We start from the raw sequence: 19,122 nt of genomic DNA, 5'->3' as shown, positions 1-19,122 counted from the left end.
GCCACATTTGTGGATGGATACACAAAAGCTACTAAGAACCTAACGCCAGCATGCACCATCTAAAAGAGGGTTAATTCTTACCTTTTCATTCTAACATACAGCAGGATTCCAAACAGACAACAGGAACAAAACATACAAAGCAAGCATTAGGGACAGATACAGGTCTCGTACTATTTTACAATAATTTAATCAAGACATGAACATCTATGGGGAAAAGAACATCTATGGGGGAACAAGCCAAAAAACAAGAATTGCTATTAGAGCCTCATTAGATCTATAGTGCAAAGGAAGCCCCATTTATGGAGTGATCAGCACCCTATAAAAAAAATTAAATGCATGTAACTACCCAAAGAATTGTCTTTCTCTGAGTCCTCCTTACTACTGCCTTCTAAAAGTAAGTGGAGAAAATAAAACTTTCCACTTTAGAAAGCTGTAAGAAAGGGAGGGAAGGAAGGAATTAACAAAGCTAGGGACTTCCACCACGAGAGACAACAGCCTAAAATGAATAGTGGGTGATCCTGCATTAGGTAAAAGTAATCTCAAATTTCACTCTGCAGTTTTCACCTTTTAAAAACAACAACAACAAAAAAAATGAAAATACCTGCCTACAAAAACACACAAACACATTCCTGTTTGTAATTTGACCTCAGGTTACATTTCCTGACTTCAATGTGAAAACAGCAGATAAAGCACATGAGAGACTGGTGTGTCTGCCAACAATGAGAAGACTTTTATTATGGAAGGGTAAACACTGTACTGTTGCCAGTTCTTATAAGCCTAAATCTGGCTTCCAGCCCTACCACACAGCAGGGCTAGTTAAGTCCTTTATTCAGCTCCATATAACTTCCTTTCAAAAGAAAATTTATGTACTTTTCAGTAAAGTCATTTTCAATCAAGAAAGGCTTAGGCACACAGAATGGCACCTACCTTTCTGAAATGTGCAAGCATGTCTGGGCTTCGCTCACACATTTCTGTAAGGAGGACTACAGATGTGTGAAGGACACCTGAAAGAAAACAGCACATGAACACTAAAAATGAGGCTGTATTATTCAACATCATAGAACAGGACTCTGAGTTCTGAAGGTCAATTCCAAAGGATAGCTTTGGAATTTGCTACTTTTGTTTTTTAATCTTCCAAAGAATCTAAGCATTGAGGTGAATACAAAGGAGGTATTTAAATAGATGCCTACTGATTTAATACTGGTCAAGTCAGTCAAATCAGAATATTTTAAACAATATGTGACCAAAATAATTGTTAAAAATGACAACCAATGCATATGTCTCTCCATCTGAGAATATGAATAAAGACATGTTCACAGTCAATATAAGCTAGGCATCATCTGCTCCATACTTACCGTGAGTACCCGAAAATAAGACCTAGCCGGACCATCAGCTATAATGTGTCTTTTGGAGCAAAAATTAATATAATACCTGGTCTTATGCTATATAAAACCTGGTATTATATTTTACTATATTATTCTATGTATATTATATTACAAACAAGAGGTATCACATCATATCATATCATATTATATAAGACCTGATCTTATACTATATTAAAGTAAGACCAGGTCTTATATTAATTAATTTTTGCTCCAAAAGACGCATTAGAGCTGACGGTCCGGCTAGGTCTTATTTTCAGGGACACACGGTAATAAGCACTTAGCTGAGCTCTGACAGGTATTTCGTGATACAAAAAACGTAATAAGAAGTTAAATTTCTAGAAAAAATGTATCAAAACTTCAGGGTACAGGAATTGTGGAAGACAAAGTGAATATGCTTGTTCCAGAGTGAGTGAAATGAATCTCACAACGGTTTTCACTAAATACATGCCCTGAACATTCATTTGTTCAACAAGTGTATTTTGAGCCACTAGGTACAAGACTGAGTTCATCAAATTAAATACACCTTACCATTTTTTCTTTTAGTATTTAAGACTCATAAATTTGCTTTACTCAGAACCAGTTTCACTGGTTCCAAAATAAGAATAAAATGTTTGGGGAAGAATAGCTATATTCCATTTAATTCCGCTCAAGTTTTATATAAACATATTGAAGTACCCATTACAAATTCCTATTATAAGTAACTTAAAAGGATTTTCACGAACCTTACACTCCTACCACAAGGCAATAAAGAAATAATTTGTTCTTTTTTTTAAATTATAAAACAGTCAGGAAACTAGAGGGTTTTAAATATGAAAATCAAGGCTATATCATTTGTACGTTACCCTGAATATTAATAACTTAATACAGGACTTTTAGTATAGTAAAAGAGGAGCAAAAATGAAAAACAAGTTTGCTATGAAGGAATCAATCTCTAACTATAAAACGAGGATATAAGAGTAGGAGAGAAATTCAACTGATCCACCTTTCCTGGAAAAGTGCCTAAACACAGCAGAAAAGCAACTGCACCACACTGAAACAGAAGGCCAAATGTGCCTGAAGCTTTTCTCCTTCCCCTTCTCCCTCAGTACTTCACCAGTGCATCCAAATCACATTACCATGGTTCTTTTCATTCAGTAAGTTTTTTGTTGCTGGTAAAAACATCTCCATAAGTTCAGGAACCTTCCTGATGACATGCACAGCACACAGTGCTGCCTATAAAAAAAAATAAAAAGGACAAAAGGCTGATTTCAATTAAGTCACGACAATCAATCTTATAAATAATAACAACAACAAAAACCCTTATCAGCTAATTCACCTACTACTAGAAAAATAAAGAAGAAAGAAGTTAGATATCAGATTTATTGTTGATTAACTGGTTAGGGCTTTCCAATTTGTACTATCGCATTAATGAGAACTCCTGGCTCACCTGTCCCTTTGTTCATTTATTGCTAAATAAGTGGATAAAAACTTTCTAGACTATACCATGGTTAACATGCATTTATCAAATAAGTTAAACATAACTTATGTAGAGTGGCAATGTGAAAAATAAAGACTTCCACCTGTGATAATCATTCCTCTGAGTAAGATGACCAAATAAGGGTTTTATAAAAACATCATACAATTGGAAAATATATCCGGCAGACACTTTAAATCTGCTTGTTACTTTTAATAGTACTGATACCTTCTTTAAATCTGCTTGTTACATTTAATAGTACTGATACCTTCCTTCCCCAATTCACTGTCTGCTCACATCAAGAAAATCATTTGAAAGATACTTAGCTAGTCTCTACTGAAGAAAAGATGATCTTAGCTTATTCACTAGAAAAGAAGGTACATTCAAAGACTGATTTTGGTTACCCTCCAACATAACCATATTTGTTGGAGTTGACTACCAAAAAAGTTTAGATACATTAACAAGAAAAGGTTGCAGATGGATCTTGAGATTATAATGCTAAGCAAAATAAGTCAGACCAAAAAAGTAGAGAACAGTATGATTTCACTGATATTTGGTATATAAAACTGAGAACAACAAAAGAATTAAGACAAACAAATGAAGAAACAAAAACTCATAAACACAGATAATAGTTTAGTGGTTACCAGAGGGTATGTGGGGAGAGGATGGTAGATGAGGCTAAAGGGGATCAAATATATGGTGATGGAAAGAGAACTGACTCTGGGAGTTGAACACACAATGTGATATATAGATGATGTATTACATAATTGTACACCTGAAATCTGTGTAACTTTACTAACAATTGTCACCCCAATAAACTTTAATTTTAAAAAAAAAAGAAAAGATTTCAGCTAATTCTTCCTATGTTGTATCTAGAGGAAAGAAGATTTTCTTCTCTAATTTGTAGGAATGTTCTATTTAAGGAAATAACATACTTTTTGAAAAAGAGCCCACGCATTCTTTAAGAAAAAGAACTAGCTTTGGTTTGCAACCATCATTAACAGTGTATGATCCTAGAAAACAGCCTGGCCCTTTCAACGCCTCTGTCTCACACCACTAATATAAAGGCACAGTAAATGCCAACCTGACAATAGTATGTGTTCACTTTTTGGAGTTCTAAATTTTATACTTTTTGTTTATGAAGGATTTAGGGTTCAAGCACAATAAAATAACAGTGAATTGTTTATATTAACAAATCAAAGCAGATAAGAGAGCAAAAGCATTGTTTTCCATAAGTATTCCATTAAGACATACAATTTTAGTAAGTATGTTCTTTACCATTCCCTAACTATTATTGAGGTCCCAATGGAACTGCACTTCCAGAGATTCAAAGGCACTAATACAAAACATGGGCACTAATTATTAGGATAAAAGTAAATTTGTAAATATTTGATCATTTGTTCATTTTAATACTGTTTAGAATCAGGTAATTTAGGAAGTAATTAAGTATGCCACCTAGGATACCCAATAACATTTGTTTGCTTATAAATCATTTCCTTGAAAAAGAATTAAAAGAATTAAAGTGTTCACACTATGCTAATATCAATTGGAGAATTAGCAACAAAAAGAAATCATCTCCAAAATAAGTATAAAAAATAAATTTTGACTTCTAAACACTTGATCCACATATAGTTATTTAAAAGACATTTATTGCACAGAGAAAGATATGCCATATATCATCATTAGAGCTTTCAAAAATAAATAATTTGCCTTCTCATCTCCAGAATATGCCCCAATCCAAACACAGACATTTAGTTTCATTAAGTTACCTTTTTTCTTAAGTAAGAGTTGGAAGTTTTCAGGAGTTTCTCTACCTCTCCTGCAAGGTCTCTGCACATCTCTGAGGAGCCCATGCAGCCGAGGGTACAAAGTGCCAGCCCCTGGACATACTGCGTACTATGATTAAGATCACTGCAAAGGAAAGGAACCAGGTGGAAATGAACAAGCTCTGCCTGGTGGTGCCCATGAAGAAGCTTCACAACCTAACCACGTAGCTCTGAATGATTCATGATTTCTCCAATAAGGAAAATAATAGGATTATTTGTTGCAAAAAAAAATTTATTCTAACTTTATTACAAATTACCAATACCAAATTAGCAAACTGACTGACAGTTCCTCCAACAGGCTTACAACTCAGTGTTTCCAAATACCAAAGCAACAGAAATTAGACAATGTTATCTGTTGGACATTAAAAGGCAACCCATTTTTGAAAACTCAACAAATCACTGAAATAAAAATTGGTGGGGCAGCTGGATGGGTCAGTTGGTTAGAACATGAGCTCTCAACAAGGTTGCCGGTTCAACTCCAGCATGGGCTGGAGGGCTGCACCCCCTGTAACTAAAGATTGAAAATGGCGACTAGATTTAGAGCTGAGCTGTGCCCTCCACAACTAGATTGAAGGACGACTTGGAGCTGGAGTAACACTGTTCCCCAATATTCCTCAATAAAATTTTTTTAAAAAAAGATAATCATTAAAAAAAAACCTGGCAGTGACAGAGATGTGGAGCACAACTGCATCTTTAAAAGGTTTTTAATATACTCTACTAATAATTACAAAAAATTGTTAAGATATACATTAACCAAAACCTTTAAAAAATCAGAAAACACAATCTCTACTGCTAGAGCATTTCAGATGATTTAAACATCACAACAGAAATACCTTTATACCTTTGATCTTATGGTATAGTATAAACCTTGATGTTACATTAATTTTTATGGTTTTATTTATTCAAAAGAAGAAAAAAATATAACTAAAAAAAATTAGCTAATTAAACCACCTTTAACAAAGGTAGATATTTACAGTGGTCCAGTATATGGTGATACAGATACACAAAATCCTGTTTCTAAAAGGCATTGATTATTGCACTAAATTATTTTCGAACCAGCCAGGGAGTACACTTTCAGAAAAGTATTAAATATTAAAAGCTTGGACCACAAACTCATCTATATTATAATCAACTCTTACTATTCAGAAGATAAAATTGTTATGAGTTATGCTACTTCTACCAATTTGAAGAGCTTTTTACTATCCTTTAGTCCTATGGTTGTTGAAGTGTGGTTAACAGGTCTCTAGAAGTCCCCAAGAATGTTTCAGGGGGTCCATGAGATCCAAACTATTTTCACAAAACTAACTCATTATTTGTCAACCGTCTTGAGGTACTGATGGTACAAAAGCAGTGTTGGGAAGAACTGATGGCACATTAGCACACATCAGGGCAGTGGCACCAAACTATACTAATAATCACTGCATTCACTGCCACACACTCACAGTGGAAGGAAAAAAAGGAAAGAAGGAAGGAAGGAAAGAAGGAAGGTTGGTTCACTTAAGACAGCTCGTGACAAAGCAGTAAAAACAATTTTATTAAATTTTGACTACTGAGTGCACATTTTTAAATATTCTATGTGAGAAAATTGGAAGTATCCATAAAGTACTCCTGCTGTACACTATAGTGGCAATCTCAGAGAAAAGCACTTGTGTACTTACTTCAGTTGCAAGCTAAACTATGAACTAGCTGCTTTCAAAATGGATATAATTTTTCTTTGAAAAATAACTGACAGACAACTATAATTATTAACATTATTAACAACTATAATTATTAGCAGACATTTTTTGGAAAAACAGCCTAATAAGCCTATCACTTCAAGAGCAACAAATGATAACATTTATTGCCAATGAGAAAATCCAAGGTTGAAGCAAAAATTAGACTTTTGGAAAACTTGTATTGCCACCATGAACTTGCCAGTCTACCAGTACTTTAACTTGGCGAACCATTTTTTTTCTCCAATGCCTTTTTCTCTCCATGATGAGTGCCTAAAAAGATGTGCAAGACAGACTAATGACTTTCAATATAACAAAGTACCAAGGTTCACTGATACGGTTTCAGATTCCACATTGTAACCAATTCTTAAGAAACTACCACTTGTGGAGCTTTGGAATAGTATCAAAGAAGAATATCCATAGTTATTTGAAAGGCTATTGAAGTTGTCTTCCTTGTTCTAACTACATTATCTGTGATAAGCTGAATCATCTTCATATATTTCAATTAAAACATCACACAAGCAAATAGGAGCACCGAGCTGTCTTCTATGAGGCCAGATAGTAATGATTTACAATAATGTAAAATAATGCCCTTCTTATTTTTTCATTTTGGAAAAGTTTATTTTTCATTAAAAAACGTTATTTAAGGGGCCGGCCTGCTGGCTCAGGCAGTTAGAGCTCCATGCTCCTAACTCCAAAAGCTGCCAGTTCAATTCCTCGAGTCCCGCAAAAGATGGGGGCTCCGCCCCCTGCGACTAAGATTGAACAGGCACCTTGAGCTGAGCTGTCGCTGAGCTCTTGGATGGCTCAGTAGGTTGGATTGCGTCCTCTCAACCACAAGGTTGCCGGTTCGACTCCCACAAGGGATGGTGGGCTGCACCTCCTGCAACTAGCAACGGCAACTGGACCTGGAGCTGAGCTGTGCCCTCCACAGCTAAGACTGAAAGGACAACAACTTGAAGCTGAAAGGCAACCTCCACAACTAAGAATGAAAGGACAATAACTTGACTTGGAAAAAAGTCCTGGAAGTACACACTGTTCCCCAATAAAATCCTGTTCCCCTTCCCCAATAAAATCTTTTAAAAAAAAAGTTATTTAAGTTAACATGCAGAGGGTTCATAATTGGTAATTTTAAATGAAATAACAAATTGCTTTAGTCTTCCCTGACGAACAAAGAAAAGAAGGTAAAGTATAAATTAGCCAGGTTTGCTACTTTCTACCAATTTGAATATTTAAGTTAAAAATTACTGGTAAATGAATCTCAATTACTGACTATGGCTTTACTATTCAGGCTTCCAGTTCCCAAGAGTATTTAGTTGACTTTCATTCATTTTTTTCAACAATTAAGACTATTTGCATAATGCGAGCTTTTAAAATATCATGTCCAACTTTTAACGATTTAATTCCAAGACCTTTAATGTCTTAAAAGTTCTATACCAGTGAACAATGAGGTAAACATTCATTAATAAACTTAAAAACTGCTGGAACACTATGATATCCTATAATACAGACAAAATGCAAAAAACTCACAAAAGAAGGCAAACAAAAATACCCCCTTCATTACCAGATTTATTTAAAAACAAAACAAAAATACCCCAAATGATCCAAAGTCCTTTAACTCAGCTTAGACTGGAGTGCCAGATCAATTTTCAACTATTATTAGTAGCTCTTTCCTAAATTCACTTAGGGCTTGGCTGGGTCCCATTAAAATTAAACAAAGATTTCTTCTTTGCCTATGTGCCTTATTCTCCAGTTTTTATCAAGCTAGAAACCTATACTTGAGTTTGGTATTAACTCTCTAATATAAACTTGCTACTAGGCAGAACTGCCAAGTTATCAGCATGTGATTGAAGGCTTAAGTAATAAGGGCAACAGAGCATGCAAGAACAAAAATTAGAGAAACTCTCAGAGGCCTGTCCAGAGTAAATGTATAAAAGAGTCATGCTGAACCTCTAGAATGGAAACTCCGTGACACCAAAGATTTCTGTCCCATTTTTTTTCATTTTCCATCCCCAAAGCTTACAACAGCTCCAGGCATACAATAAATATTTGTTGAATAAATGAATCAACTTAGTATCTATTTCAAGACAAAACACAAGATTCTCCCAAAATTAAGTTCACAGACTCAATGTATCTACATGACACACTCAATATTTAAAACCAAATCATAATTCTTATTTTGGAATGTTCCATTATCCATTGGGAAATTTCGAAGGAGAACATTATTTACCACAGAGAAGTATAAGAGTTCAATGTCTAACAGAAATTTGTTACAAGAAGGATGCTGGGAAGAACTGCTAATTCCCTGCTTGACCAGGTTCTCTAATTTCTCCATAATGACAAGCATTCCTCGGTTTATAAGTTAAACAAGTAACTAGTAAACTAGTAAATCAGTAAAGCACCCATTAGAAAAAAAAAACATACACAAAAATTCATAAGGCTAAGTAAAATTACAGGTAACTAAAATCTTGGATTCGACCACTGACAAGATTTCTCTTTTTGCCTTTAAATGGTATTTACTCAGAATATACACTGGTAATTCTTTATTAAATGTAACATTTCATTATAAATGGTATTCAAAGTCCTGGACATAGAAGATAAGAAAGTTCAGATTTACGAATGCTTTTTCTGTTGTATGACAGCCCAAATGCTTATTTCATTGTTAAATTGTGTTCTTATGCAAGATGTATATAGCAATACTTTCATTTAAATTATCCCCTACATAAGTTTTTATCCTTTGCTTAGTCTCTTTACAAACAAGCTACAGCAGCTAAGGCAATTCAAATATATTCTAGACAGTAATATAAAATTAATAAATAGAAGATTTGCTGATGTCAAGATTTACTGACCTCATATTATAAGACCTAACATCACAAAGTAGTTATTAGAAGAAGAGTAGGTTAAGACTTACTTCTTGATACAGTTGGTCATGAGAAGATGAACATCTTGTCTTTCGTCTAACAATAGCATTGCCCCTAAATAGCCAATGCGCTTGTCTGTGAATTTTTGAGAGGCAATAAGCTTGAGGCACTCCAACTGCAAATTAAAAAAAAAAGAAGAAAGAAATTAAGAAATTGCTGCCACAGTGAGGAATGCTATGTTTTTCACCCAGAGTCAATGAATAACTAAAGTAAATAGATACAACCTGTATCATCAAACCACCTAAATAAAAGGCAAAGATTTAAGACGTTTGGATATCTTGATAATAGTAATTAAGTTCTGGAATAGATATCTGTCAAGGTCCTATGATATTGGCTATCCAAAAAACCTGTGAAGTTTACCTTAGTTCCACAGATTCATACAAATAATAACTAGTAAAGTATAATAACAAGATATAAATAATCCCAATTCCTAATTTAATCTCCAGGTTATACTAAACCAGCACCTAATTCGTGTGTATTTAAGATCTTGTTTCTACTTTGAATATCAAAAAACTCAGTAACTGGTATCAAAAAACTCAGTAACTGGAAATACATCAAAGTGCCAAGCAGTGTCCTAAACATCAGATATGCACAACTGAAGAAGAGATAGACACTAATTTTAATATAATGTGGAAAGTGCTACATTTAGGGCTTGAACCAAGTACTATGAGAGAGGTGAGGGTTTAGGAATCAAATACAGAAGAAGAAGAAAAAAAAGCCATAGGAAAACTCAGTAGTGGAATTAACCTAAAATGTTTAAATAAATTTTTTTTTATTTACATAATTGTTAAAAATCCTCAGAGCTTAAGAGTCTTTACAGTTAAATAGTTTGTCTCTCTACTTAGCCTTTCTTGAATGTCACAAGGACTTTGATATACTTTATCATTCCATCTTGACTAACATGGAAAAGGCCAAACATTCCCTCTAGAGGAGTGGTTTTCAAAGGTTGTACACAAGCTAGACTCTCCAAGAAGAGTTTTTTTAAATTATGCTCCCATTTAGAATCACTGCATGCCAAGGGAAGCAGCTCAAATGTAGACCCATGTACACAGGAATCTAAGATCACGTGAGACTACTTCTCATCTGAATTTGCCTGTAAGTTCAAAAGTAAAATTGAGGAGAGTAAAAGAGTTTACAAATAAAATTGTTTCAGGGGGGTGGGGAGTGGGAGATGAGGGTAAGGGGATCAAATATATGGTGATGGAAGGAGAACTGACTCTGGGTGGTGAACACACAATGGGATTTATAGATGATGTAATACAGAATTGTACACCTGAAATCTATGTAATTTTACTAACAATTGTCACCCCAATAAATAAATAAATAATTGTTTCAAGCTCTTTATAAATTGCTCTGTCAATGTATCGCATTAAAAACACCTAAAGATAGTGGAATTGCTATGCTATCATGAGCAAGTCACAGAAGCCTCCAGGGGGGAACCACCAGGATCCAAAAGGAAAACAAAAATGCCTTCTGAGACTGACAAAGATTCGGTAACAACCCTTCTCTTCCTTCTATACATTCAAGTTAAATTGTTTTAAAAAATCATGAAATAGAATATGATGAAAGTCATTTTTACAAAGTCAGCAGAAAAAATTACTGAAGTGAATCAGAAAAATCAAAAGCTAAAGTGTTATTAGAAAAATCTGCCTCTTTTTCAAACTCAAGGTTCGTAAATCCTCCCATTTAGTAACTCTATAAATAAATATTTTAGCAGTGAGAGAAAATGTTCTAAGAATCAGGTATTTTTATTATTCTTATACATAGGTAGAACCATGCTTCTGGCAAACACCAGGCACTAAGCAAATAAATTATCCAAAAAAATTTAATTAAGATGAACTAATGAGGACATACTCTTAGGAATTAATATTACTTTGCAATTTTTAGGGCCAAGTTTTAAGATAGTAACACTATAAGCCATCAGTGACTGGCGAGTAAAATTTGTTTTTTGAGATATTTAAAATTTACCTAAAAACTAAACAGCAAAAAGGAAAACTAAAATGAATTCTTTTTAACATTCCCTATTTATAAAGAGGCTAAGTTTCAAGAATAAGCATTTGTTTTTTGAAAATGACAAATTTGAGGGGAAACAAGATTATACAACTGCAAATGGCATCTGAAATACATTCTCCATTGAAGGATTAACTCTGGCCACACTTTACACTTAGGTGGAGATAGCCAGCAATAGTGCTGACAATGGACCATGTTTCATCTTTAAGAATGTTATCCAAGTATTCAAAATGCTAAAAAATAAAAAGGTTGGAGGAGAGTACAATGGGGTGTGGGTAAATGTGAGGGAAGAATATCCATTTTTGAGCAGCAATCACTAAAAACACAATTCGACACTTGCATGAGTGACAGAAGAAAAATAATAATTAAATATATCTGCCCCTTACTTAACAACCTCCACTTCATCCCACACTACTGCTCCTCACTTAAAGATACTTGAAAATCCCACCTGAAACACTGCTAATCCACAAATCTAGTATATGCTTTAAGACCACAGTAAACCATCCAGTTTTTATATTCACACTAGAAAAATTCTGCTTTTACTCCAAACTCTGTGAGCAAAGTCAAACGACAAACATGGGTAACTCATTTGGGTAAAAACTGGGTAACTCATTTCATAGACATAAATCCTGTATAACACGATCCTACAAATTGATTTTCAAAAGGACCAACAAACACCTCAATATAAAAATGGACACAAAATATGGACAGTTCAAAGAAAATAAAAATAATTCAACTATATGAATGGAGTTCAATCTCCTCATAAAACAAATGCAAACCCAACCTGGTAAATTTACTAAAAGAAATCACTGACCTGTATACTTGAAAAGGGTAAATTATATGATATGCAAAATACACCTCAGTGAAGTTATTAAAAAAAAACAAACAAATTAAAATCACACAGAAATACTACTTTTAACCTACTATATTAGCGAAGATAAAAAATTGCCGTAACAGTGCAAGGACATTAGTGATGGGAGTATAAACTAGCCAAGCTGTAGTAAGAAAGATCTGGCCTATCTAAATTACAAATACACATACCCTTTGACTCAACAATTCCACCTTTAGGAACTTACATTACATTTACATTCACGCATATGCAGAATAATGGATATTATCCAACTGTAGTATTATTTTAAACAGTTAGATTAGAAGTAAATGTCCACTGATAAGGCATCAGTTTTATAAATTATGACTCATACATATAATGGGAATACTATGCTGGATATACTACCACAAGCATGCCAAAAAAGCTGGAAAAAAATAGAACAAGAAAGCTCTTCATATACACATATGGGCCAATCTTCAAAACAGATTAATTAATAAGTGTAAACAGTATGTGACAATATATTTTAAAGGGGAGGGGACAGAATATATATATATATATATATATATATATATATATACACACACACACACACACACACATCCATTGCCCAGAGATGTATAAAATATCTCTGGAAGGATAGCCAAGAAATATGGATGCCACCAGTTGCCTATAAGAAGGGAAAATAAGTGATTGGAGGAGAATAGAAAGCAGTTTTCATAATATATTCTTTTTGTATCTTTTAAATTTTGCATCAGTAAACTGCCATTATCTATTCAAAAAATAAATAATATTGGACCAGGAGAAAAGAATTAAAAACTGCAGCATAAAGGGAACTTACACCTAACTTGTGGTTAGAAAAGTTAATATTATAACTAAAAAGGGGGGGAAAAACCAGTTTAGGGAAATCCAAAACCCCTCCAAAGTTGAACAATACATATTACTAAAAATAACAAAAAAGCATTTGAGTCTTGGATTCCTTTTATGAAAAAGACTTTAAAAATTTAAGACCAGAATCTTATAAAACTACAACTCAGTAAATAGAAACAATCGTCCTTTTTTAGATAACTTAAGTTCATAATGAACAATTACTGTGCTATTCTATTATACCTGTGATGCTGCAGGAGCTTAAAAATTATATTCATTCCTTATCTCTAATCCCCACCATGGTTGTGCTTTTTCCTGCTGACGGTTATTTTGTATTATTCACCTACTATCAACTTCTCCCTTGTCAACAACATTCTTAATATACTGACTTTTCCACAGCAACCTTCTCCCTCTGCCCCCACCTTCCACCCCAAAGGGCTGATTGTAATAATTCTTTGTCATTCACTGATTTTTTTTGTATTTACTTTCCAATTGTTCTGAAACACTATGGATTTGCTTTAACTTAGTACATTTCTGCTGTGTACAAACCAATGTGCTAGACATTCTCACTGATACAGTTAGAAGAGCATATAAAAAGAAAACCAACAGTTGGATGTATATCGTAACCTGTGTATACACACACACACACAAACACACACACACACATTTATATGCTGTTACAGTTATACACAAGCTACTGTGAATACAAAGTAGGAAGGGCATCCAAATTCAGGTTAGAAACAGTAAGAAAACATCAGAGAAAGGTTCCTATCTCTTTATATACGTAACACAATGGAACAGTTTTCTCAGCAGAAGCATTCCAGGCAGCCATTAACAACAAGAAGCCTAAGAGACTGAAGTTATCAGCTCCCTTTGGAACAAATACAGTGCCTTACGTGGTTCCAAAAACTGACTGGTCAAAATAGCCTGGGAGAGTTTTGAAATATATGTCACCTGCCACCCCCACCCCCCCTCCAGGATAGTCTGATGGAGTAGATTTGAGGTAGAGCCTGACAATTTAATGTTTAAAAAGTTTTTCTAGATGACTCAATATTTCAATTTTCTTTAAATTTCAAAGCAATGTTTTAAAAGAGAACTTTACCAGGTTTTTGGCCTTGTTCCATTTTTTTGTAAAAAAGTACAAATACTGTCTTTATCAACATTTAACCTGGTTACCCTTTAGGAAAAAGCTGTACCCATTTTGTTAGCTTTTAAAACAATTTCCCACATGATCAATGCACATATACATTTGCTTTTAAATTTAACATTCTAGTTTTATGATGTGAACAATCACCTTGATGAAAAGATGCAATTAAAATATTATAAACATTAATGGATATCCAACTGATTGATTAGGTCTTTTAAAAAGTTACCTTTATTTCATTTTAATACTCAGAAGTAACTGTCTAGTTTACAAACACACAGCCATACACACACAGATATTTTTGAAGAACAAGCTTGTAATTGCTTTACCACTATGTACCCTGGCAACATGAAATCTATATAGACCAGAGCTTATTTTTTCCATTCTTCTGGCAGTAGGGAAACAAACAAACAAAAACACAAAAAAACCTAACGTTCCTATTGCATCTCATCTTCCCATTGTTATTTTCTTGAGAAAATTTATTATGAAATATTTCACTCAAAAATACACAAAAATCACATTAACACTCATTGACCCACCAAGTAGCTTTACCAAATCTTTTTACCCTATTTAATTTTTTTTTAATATTACAGATTCAACTGAAGCCCTCTGCAGACTCTACCTCAATCTCATTTCCCTTCTCTCCATCCCAGCAGTAACCAAAACTCAAAATTGCTGTTCCTCTTTGCCATGCCTCATGTCCTTACTACACATGTAAAGACAACTGTTTTTGAATGTTTCAAACTTTATATAAGCATCATACCATATTCCTGCTCTTTTCACTCAATGTTTTTCAGTTTACTCACATCCAGACAAGATGCTCTAATTCAGTCATATTCGTTGCTACATAGTGTCCCACCTGTGAATATACTGCAACTCACCTATTCCTTTGGTGAACAGATTGTTCCCAGTGTTTTCCTATTAGAAACAATGCTGCAATGAATACTTTTACAGATGTCTCTTATTTAAACAGACAAGAAGACTTGATCAGATTCAGGTTTTTTAGTTTTTGTTTTGTTTTGACTTAGCAAATAGACTTCACAGATGGTATGAACTTTCATCAGGAGGCATATAGTTATTTCTGGTGGTTGTCTCTCTTTTGTGACATTGGCAGAAATAATGATCATCAGGGGTTACAAAATAATAGTACTGTAATTCTTTCATTCCTTCTTCATTTATTAGCTGGACTATTCCTCTAAGGAGTGACCTCTCTATATATATCATTGGTTTACCAATAGTTCCTTCAGAAGGAATTACTAGTAAGGAAAGGTAGGATAAATGTTTGCTCTTTTTCCTTTTATTTACCAGTTTTCAAAATAATGAGTTGGTTCCCTAGTATCTGCCAAAGATGATTAATGAAGTGTTTTTTTTTAAAATTTTGTTTAGTTATGAATTCACTGATATAAACTTACTTGGTATGTTTCAATGACAATTAGTATTCTTATTGACGCTCAAAGTTTCTCATTTTGGGGCATGACAGCCTTTTCTACTAGCTACTGAATCCTTTTAACATGACCTCTGTAGTCATTCTTGCTTTCTGGCAAGTAATTAAGTTCAAGCTTATTTTCTACATTTTTTTTGCCCCAGATTTGGGATCAGCCATCTTTCCAGTCAGCCCTAGCCTTTATAAAGTCAAACGTTATTTAGAGACCACAATCGGGGCTTAAGGGTGCCCAAGACAAAGACGCCTACTATCACCACTTCTTTTCAATATTGGATAATACTACATGTACAGTATAGTAAGGGAATAAAGAGAAAATGTTTAAGGATGGAAAAGGAAGGGAATTGCCATTATTTGCAGACAAAGTATTGACTATATGGAAACAATAGCGTCTAATGGGACTCTTACAACCAAATTCAGTAATGTTGCTAGGCAGGCAAGTACACAAAATTCAATTATATTTCTATATATCTACAACATAATTATTAAAAACTTTTTCTGGGTGGTGAATACACAATGGGATTTATAGATAATGTAATACAGAATTGTACACCCGAAATCTATGTAACTTTACTAACAATTGTAACCCTAATAAACTTTAAAAAAAAAAAAAAACTTTTAAGGATGCTATTTGTAATAGGAACAAGAGCTCCCAGGAACCTGTGAACAGATTTCACCAGAGATGTAAAAGATTGTATGGAGAACACGGTAATACTTTAAGGAACCTAAGGAACTAGAATGGTACATTACATTGATAGAAAAGATTATTGTAGACAGGTAATTAGATAAAGAAGGCCAGGCCGGAATTGGGAAGAAACAGAGAATGTATGTCCAGCCTGGAAAACGTCACCAACCTATTACTGCCATATGAAAATGTGGATCCAGAATTGAAAAATCCTTGGATTTTCTAAGAAAAACTAGAAATCTAGATTTCTATGAGAAGTTCCTTGATTTTTGTATGTTGGCAGCAAAGTCAAGACAATTCTAAGCACTGTGCAAGACAAACAAAATACATTTGTGGAAGAATTTGGCTCCCGAGCCACAATTTTCTACTCTTGCAATCTACCAAATTCTTTAGACACTCTAGTTTTGGATTGTTGTAAGCCAGGTACGTGAAAGGTTACAAATCCTATAGGAAATCTATCACTGCTTTTGTTGTAAAACTAATGAGGATGTACTGTCTCTTACATTACTAAGAGACGCCTGGACAAAAGATACCTGTAAGAAAATCTCTTTTAGAATTCAGTGCTTTTTCAAAAACTTTTGTTTGCTGTCCTTGAGGAAATGGTAAAATCTGTAATATCTGACTTTTTATTTACAAAATATAAAAGTTTAACATTTATTAATTTACTTAATCTTCATAATAACCCTTTAAATCTATTTTAGGATTGTTCCCATTTTACAGATGAGGTAACTGAGACAAGAAATGTTAAGGATCTTGCTCAAAATCACAGATAGTAACAACGCCAGAATTCATATCCAGACAATCTGATTCCTGTTGTTGTGCTCTTAAATTCTGGTAAGAACAACCACATAACTGAATGTTTTTTTTTCCTTGCCTTAGCTGGTGTAGCTGCCTCACCAAGAGCAACTACACTGGCCTTGTGTTCTGCATTCTTCCTTCTCCCAACTCTTACTACTATTCTTTTTCTCTTTTAAACAGATGCTGGTAACATATGCCCTCTCAAATCCTTTATATACTATGTCTAAAATAATTAAAATAATTTGTTAATAAGCTTAATGCAAATAGCTATTCATAGATTTAAATCAAACCCAAAGAATGAATAGATTTCAGAGTTACACAATGTTGAGTTCTAATCCCCTCCCTAATATTCACTAGTTGTGTGAATTTAAATAAGTCACTTAAACTCTTTAATTTCAGTTTCCTCATCTGTAATATGAGAATACTACCTACCTCCTGGTTTTTACTGTAAATCTTAAAATAAGCCTCTTTAAATGTGGCTACTAGATATTTTTAAATTACTCATTGGCTCATATTTTATTTCTATTGGATAGCATTGTGCTAGATACTGCAGTAAAAAGTAAAAAGAAACAGGTGAAATTAGTTTTAATAATATATTTTATTTAACCCAATATATCTATTATCATTTCAACATATAATCAACGTAAAAACTGTTAGAGATTTTACATCTTTCTTTTGCACTAAGGCTTCTAAATACAGTATGCATTTTACACTTAAAGCACATATCAATTTGAACACTACATAACCATCAGAAATATTTGAACTGTATTTAGATTTCATAAAATTTACAATTGTAGATTCACATACCCAAGTTGTCTAAAACATATTTAAAAGTTTTCCAAAAACTGCATCGAGTACCCCACCCCCCAAAATTTACTTTCCTTTAATATTCGCCTCAGTTGAACTAGCCACTTTTTAAGAGACCAATGGCTACACAGCTAGTGGCTATCATAATGAACAGCACAGGTCTAACAAGTGAAATGCAATTAAAGGGTGGCTATTTTTACACATAATTAAATTAAAATGGCACTGTGATTCATGCATGCAAGTGAGAAAATCCAGCTATAAACCTTTGTATGGGTTTATTATAAAGGAAATTCTTTATGGGTGAGGTACCACATTACTGATATGCGTAGGACTGTGATTTATTAAAATAGAGGAAACAGAATAAGGGATTTAAAATTATGATTTCTATTCCCACTCAGAAAAATATTTTTTTCGTACCAAAACTTTAGTGCAGTTATCCTTGAGTATTAACTCTTTCCACCTAAGAATTAATGTATCAATAATTAAGTTCTAAAACATCCCAGAAAATGCCACCTAGATAGACCTGGCGAGCAAATTTTATTTAAGCATGTTATAAAAGTGAATCCTAAAAATATATAGAGAGAGTTCTTTTACAAAATGAAATACCACCTAAGTCTTAAATCTATCCCAAGATTTTAAGAGTTTGTCTTTAAAAAACTCCCTTGGGAGCAAGTAAATCTACTGGCTCCATGATGTTAATAGTGATTACCTCTGAGGGGAGAGATTAAGAGTCTTATCCTCACCTGACTGTCTTTCATAGCCAGCATATCAGATTTCTATAAATCTAACCTAATGTGTCTACTTAAAATTAATCAACAAAACTATATGAACATCCATTTGCTTTATACTTGTCATGTACTATATGAATAACCACCTGGATCAATTTTTGATGCGGTAAAAGCATACAACATGCTTGTTTATAGGAGACAGCTGTTGTTTTTGCCTGCCTAGTATCTGGCCCTCCTTTCCTCTGATATTAACACCTCAATCTTCCTTTAGGAAATTAATGCTCTCCCAGTCTCAGTAATGTATTTGTAGAGAGGCTGATCTCATTCTAAGCCCCAAGATGAGCGTAAAACTAACCCAAGTCAGTCTAATAAGACTTAATCCCATTACTCTTTGTTTTAACTCATGGGTAGGGGACTCTCCTTCCATTGAAGTTAAGAAGCTGAATGGAAGATAAACTGATGGCCATCTTTTCTGATAAACTAAATATATGAAAACATTAAAAATAGTTATCCTCAAAT

General features: G+C 33.8%; 1 protein-coding gene across 3 annotated transcripts in view; it reads right to left on the bottom strand.

Moving 5' to 3' along the window:
• The window catches only part of AP1G1 (adaptor related protein complex 1 subunit gamma 1), a 72,892-nt gene that overhangs the window by 32,525 nt on the left and 21,245 nt on the right, over positions 1–19,122 (bottom strand). For all 3 annotated transcript variants that reach the window (XM_081032937.1, XM_081032938.1, XM_081032939.1), the window contains 4 exons: positions 9,288–9,412; positions 4,608–4,749; positions 2,501–2,597; positions 928–1,004 (listed from right to left, as the gene is read on the bottom strand). In XM_081032937.1, coding sequence (XP_080889063.1) covers positions 928–1,004; positions 2,501–2,597; positions 4,608–4,749; positions 9,288–9,412 — 441 coding nt within the window. The remainder of the gene's footprint in view (positions 1–927; positions 1,005–2,500; positions 2,598–4,607; positions 4,750–9,287; positions 9,413–19,122) is intronic.

This window comes from Rhinolophus hipposideros (assembly GCF_964194185.1).
Source record: "Rhinolophus hipposideros genome assembly, chromosome: 21".
Taxonomy (NCBI): Eukaryota; Metazoa; Chordata; class Mammalia; order Chiroptera; family Rhinolophidae; genus Rhinolophus; species Rhinolophus hipposideros.
Note: the sequence above shows the minus strand (reverse complement) of the source record. Positions and strands in the feature narration are given on the sequence as shown.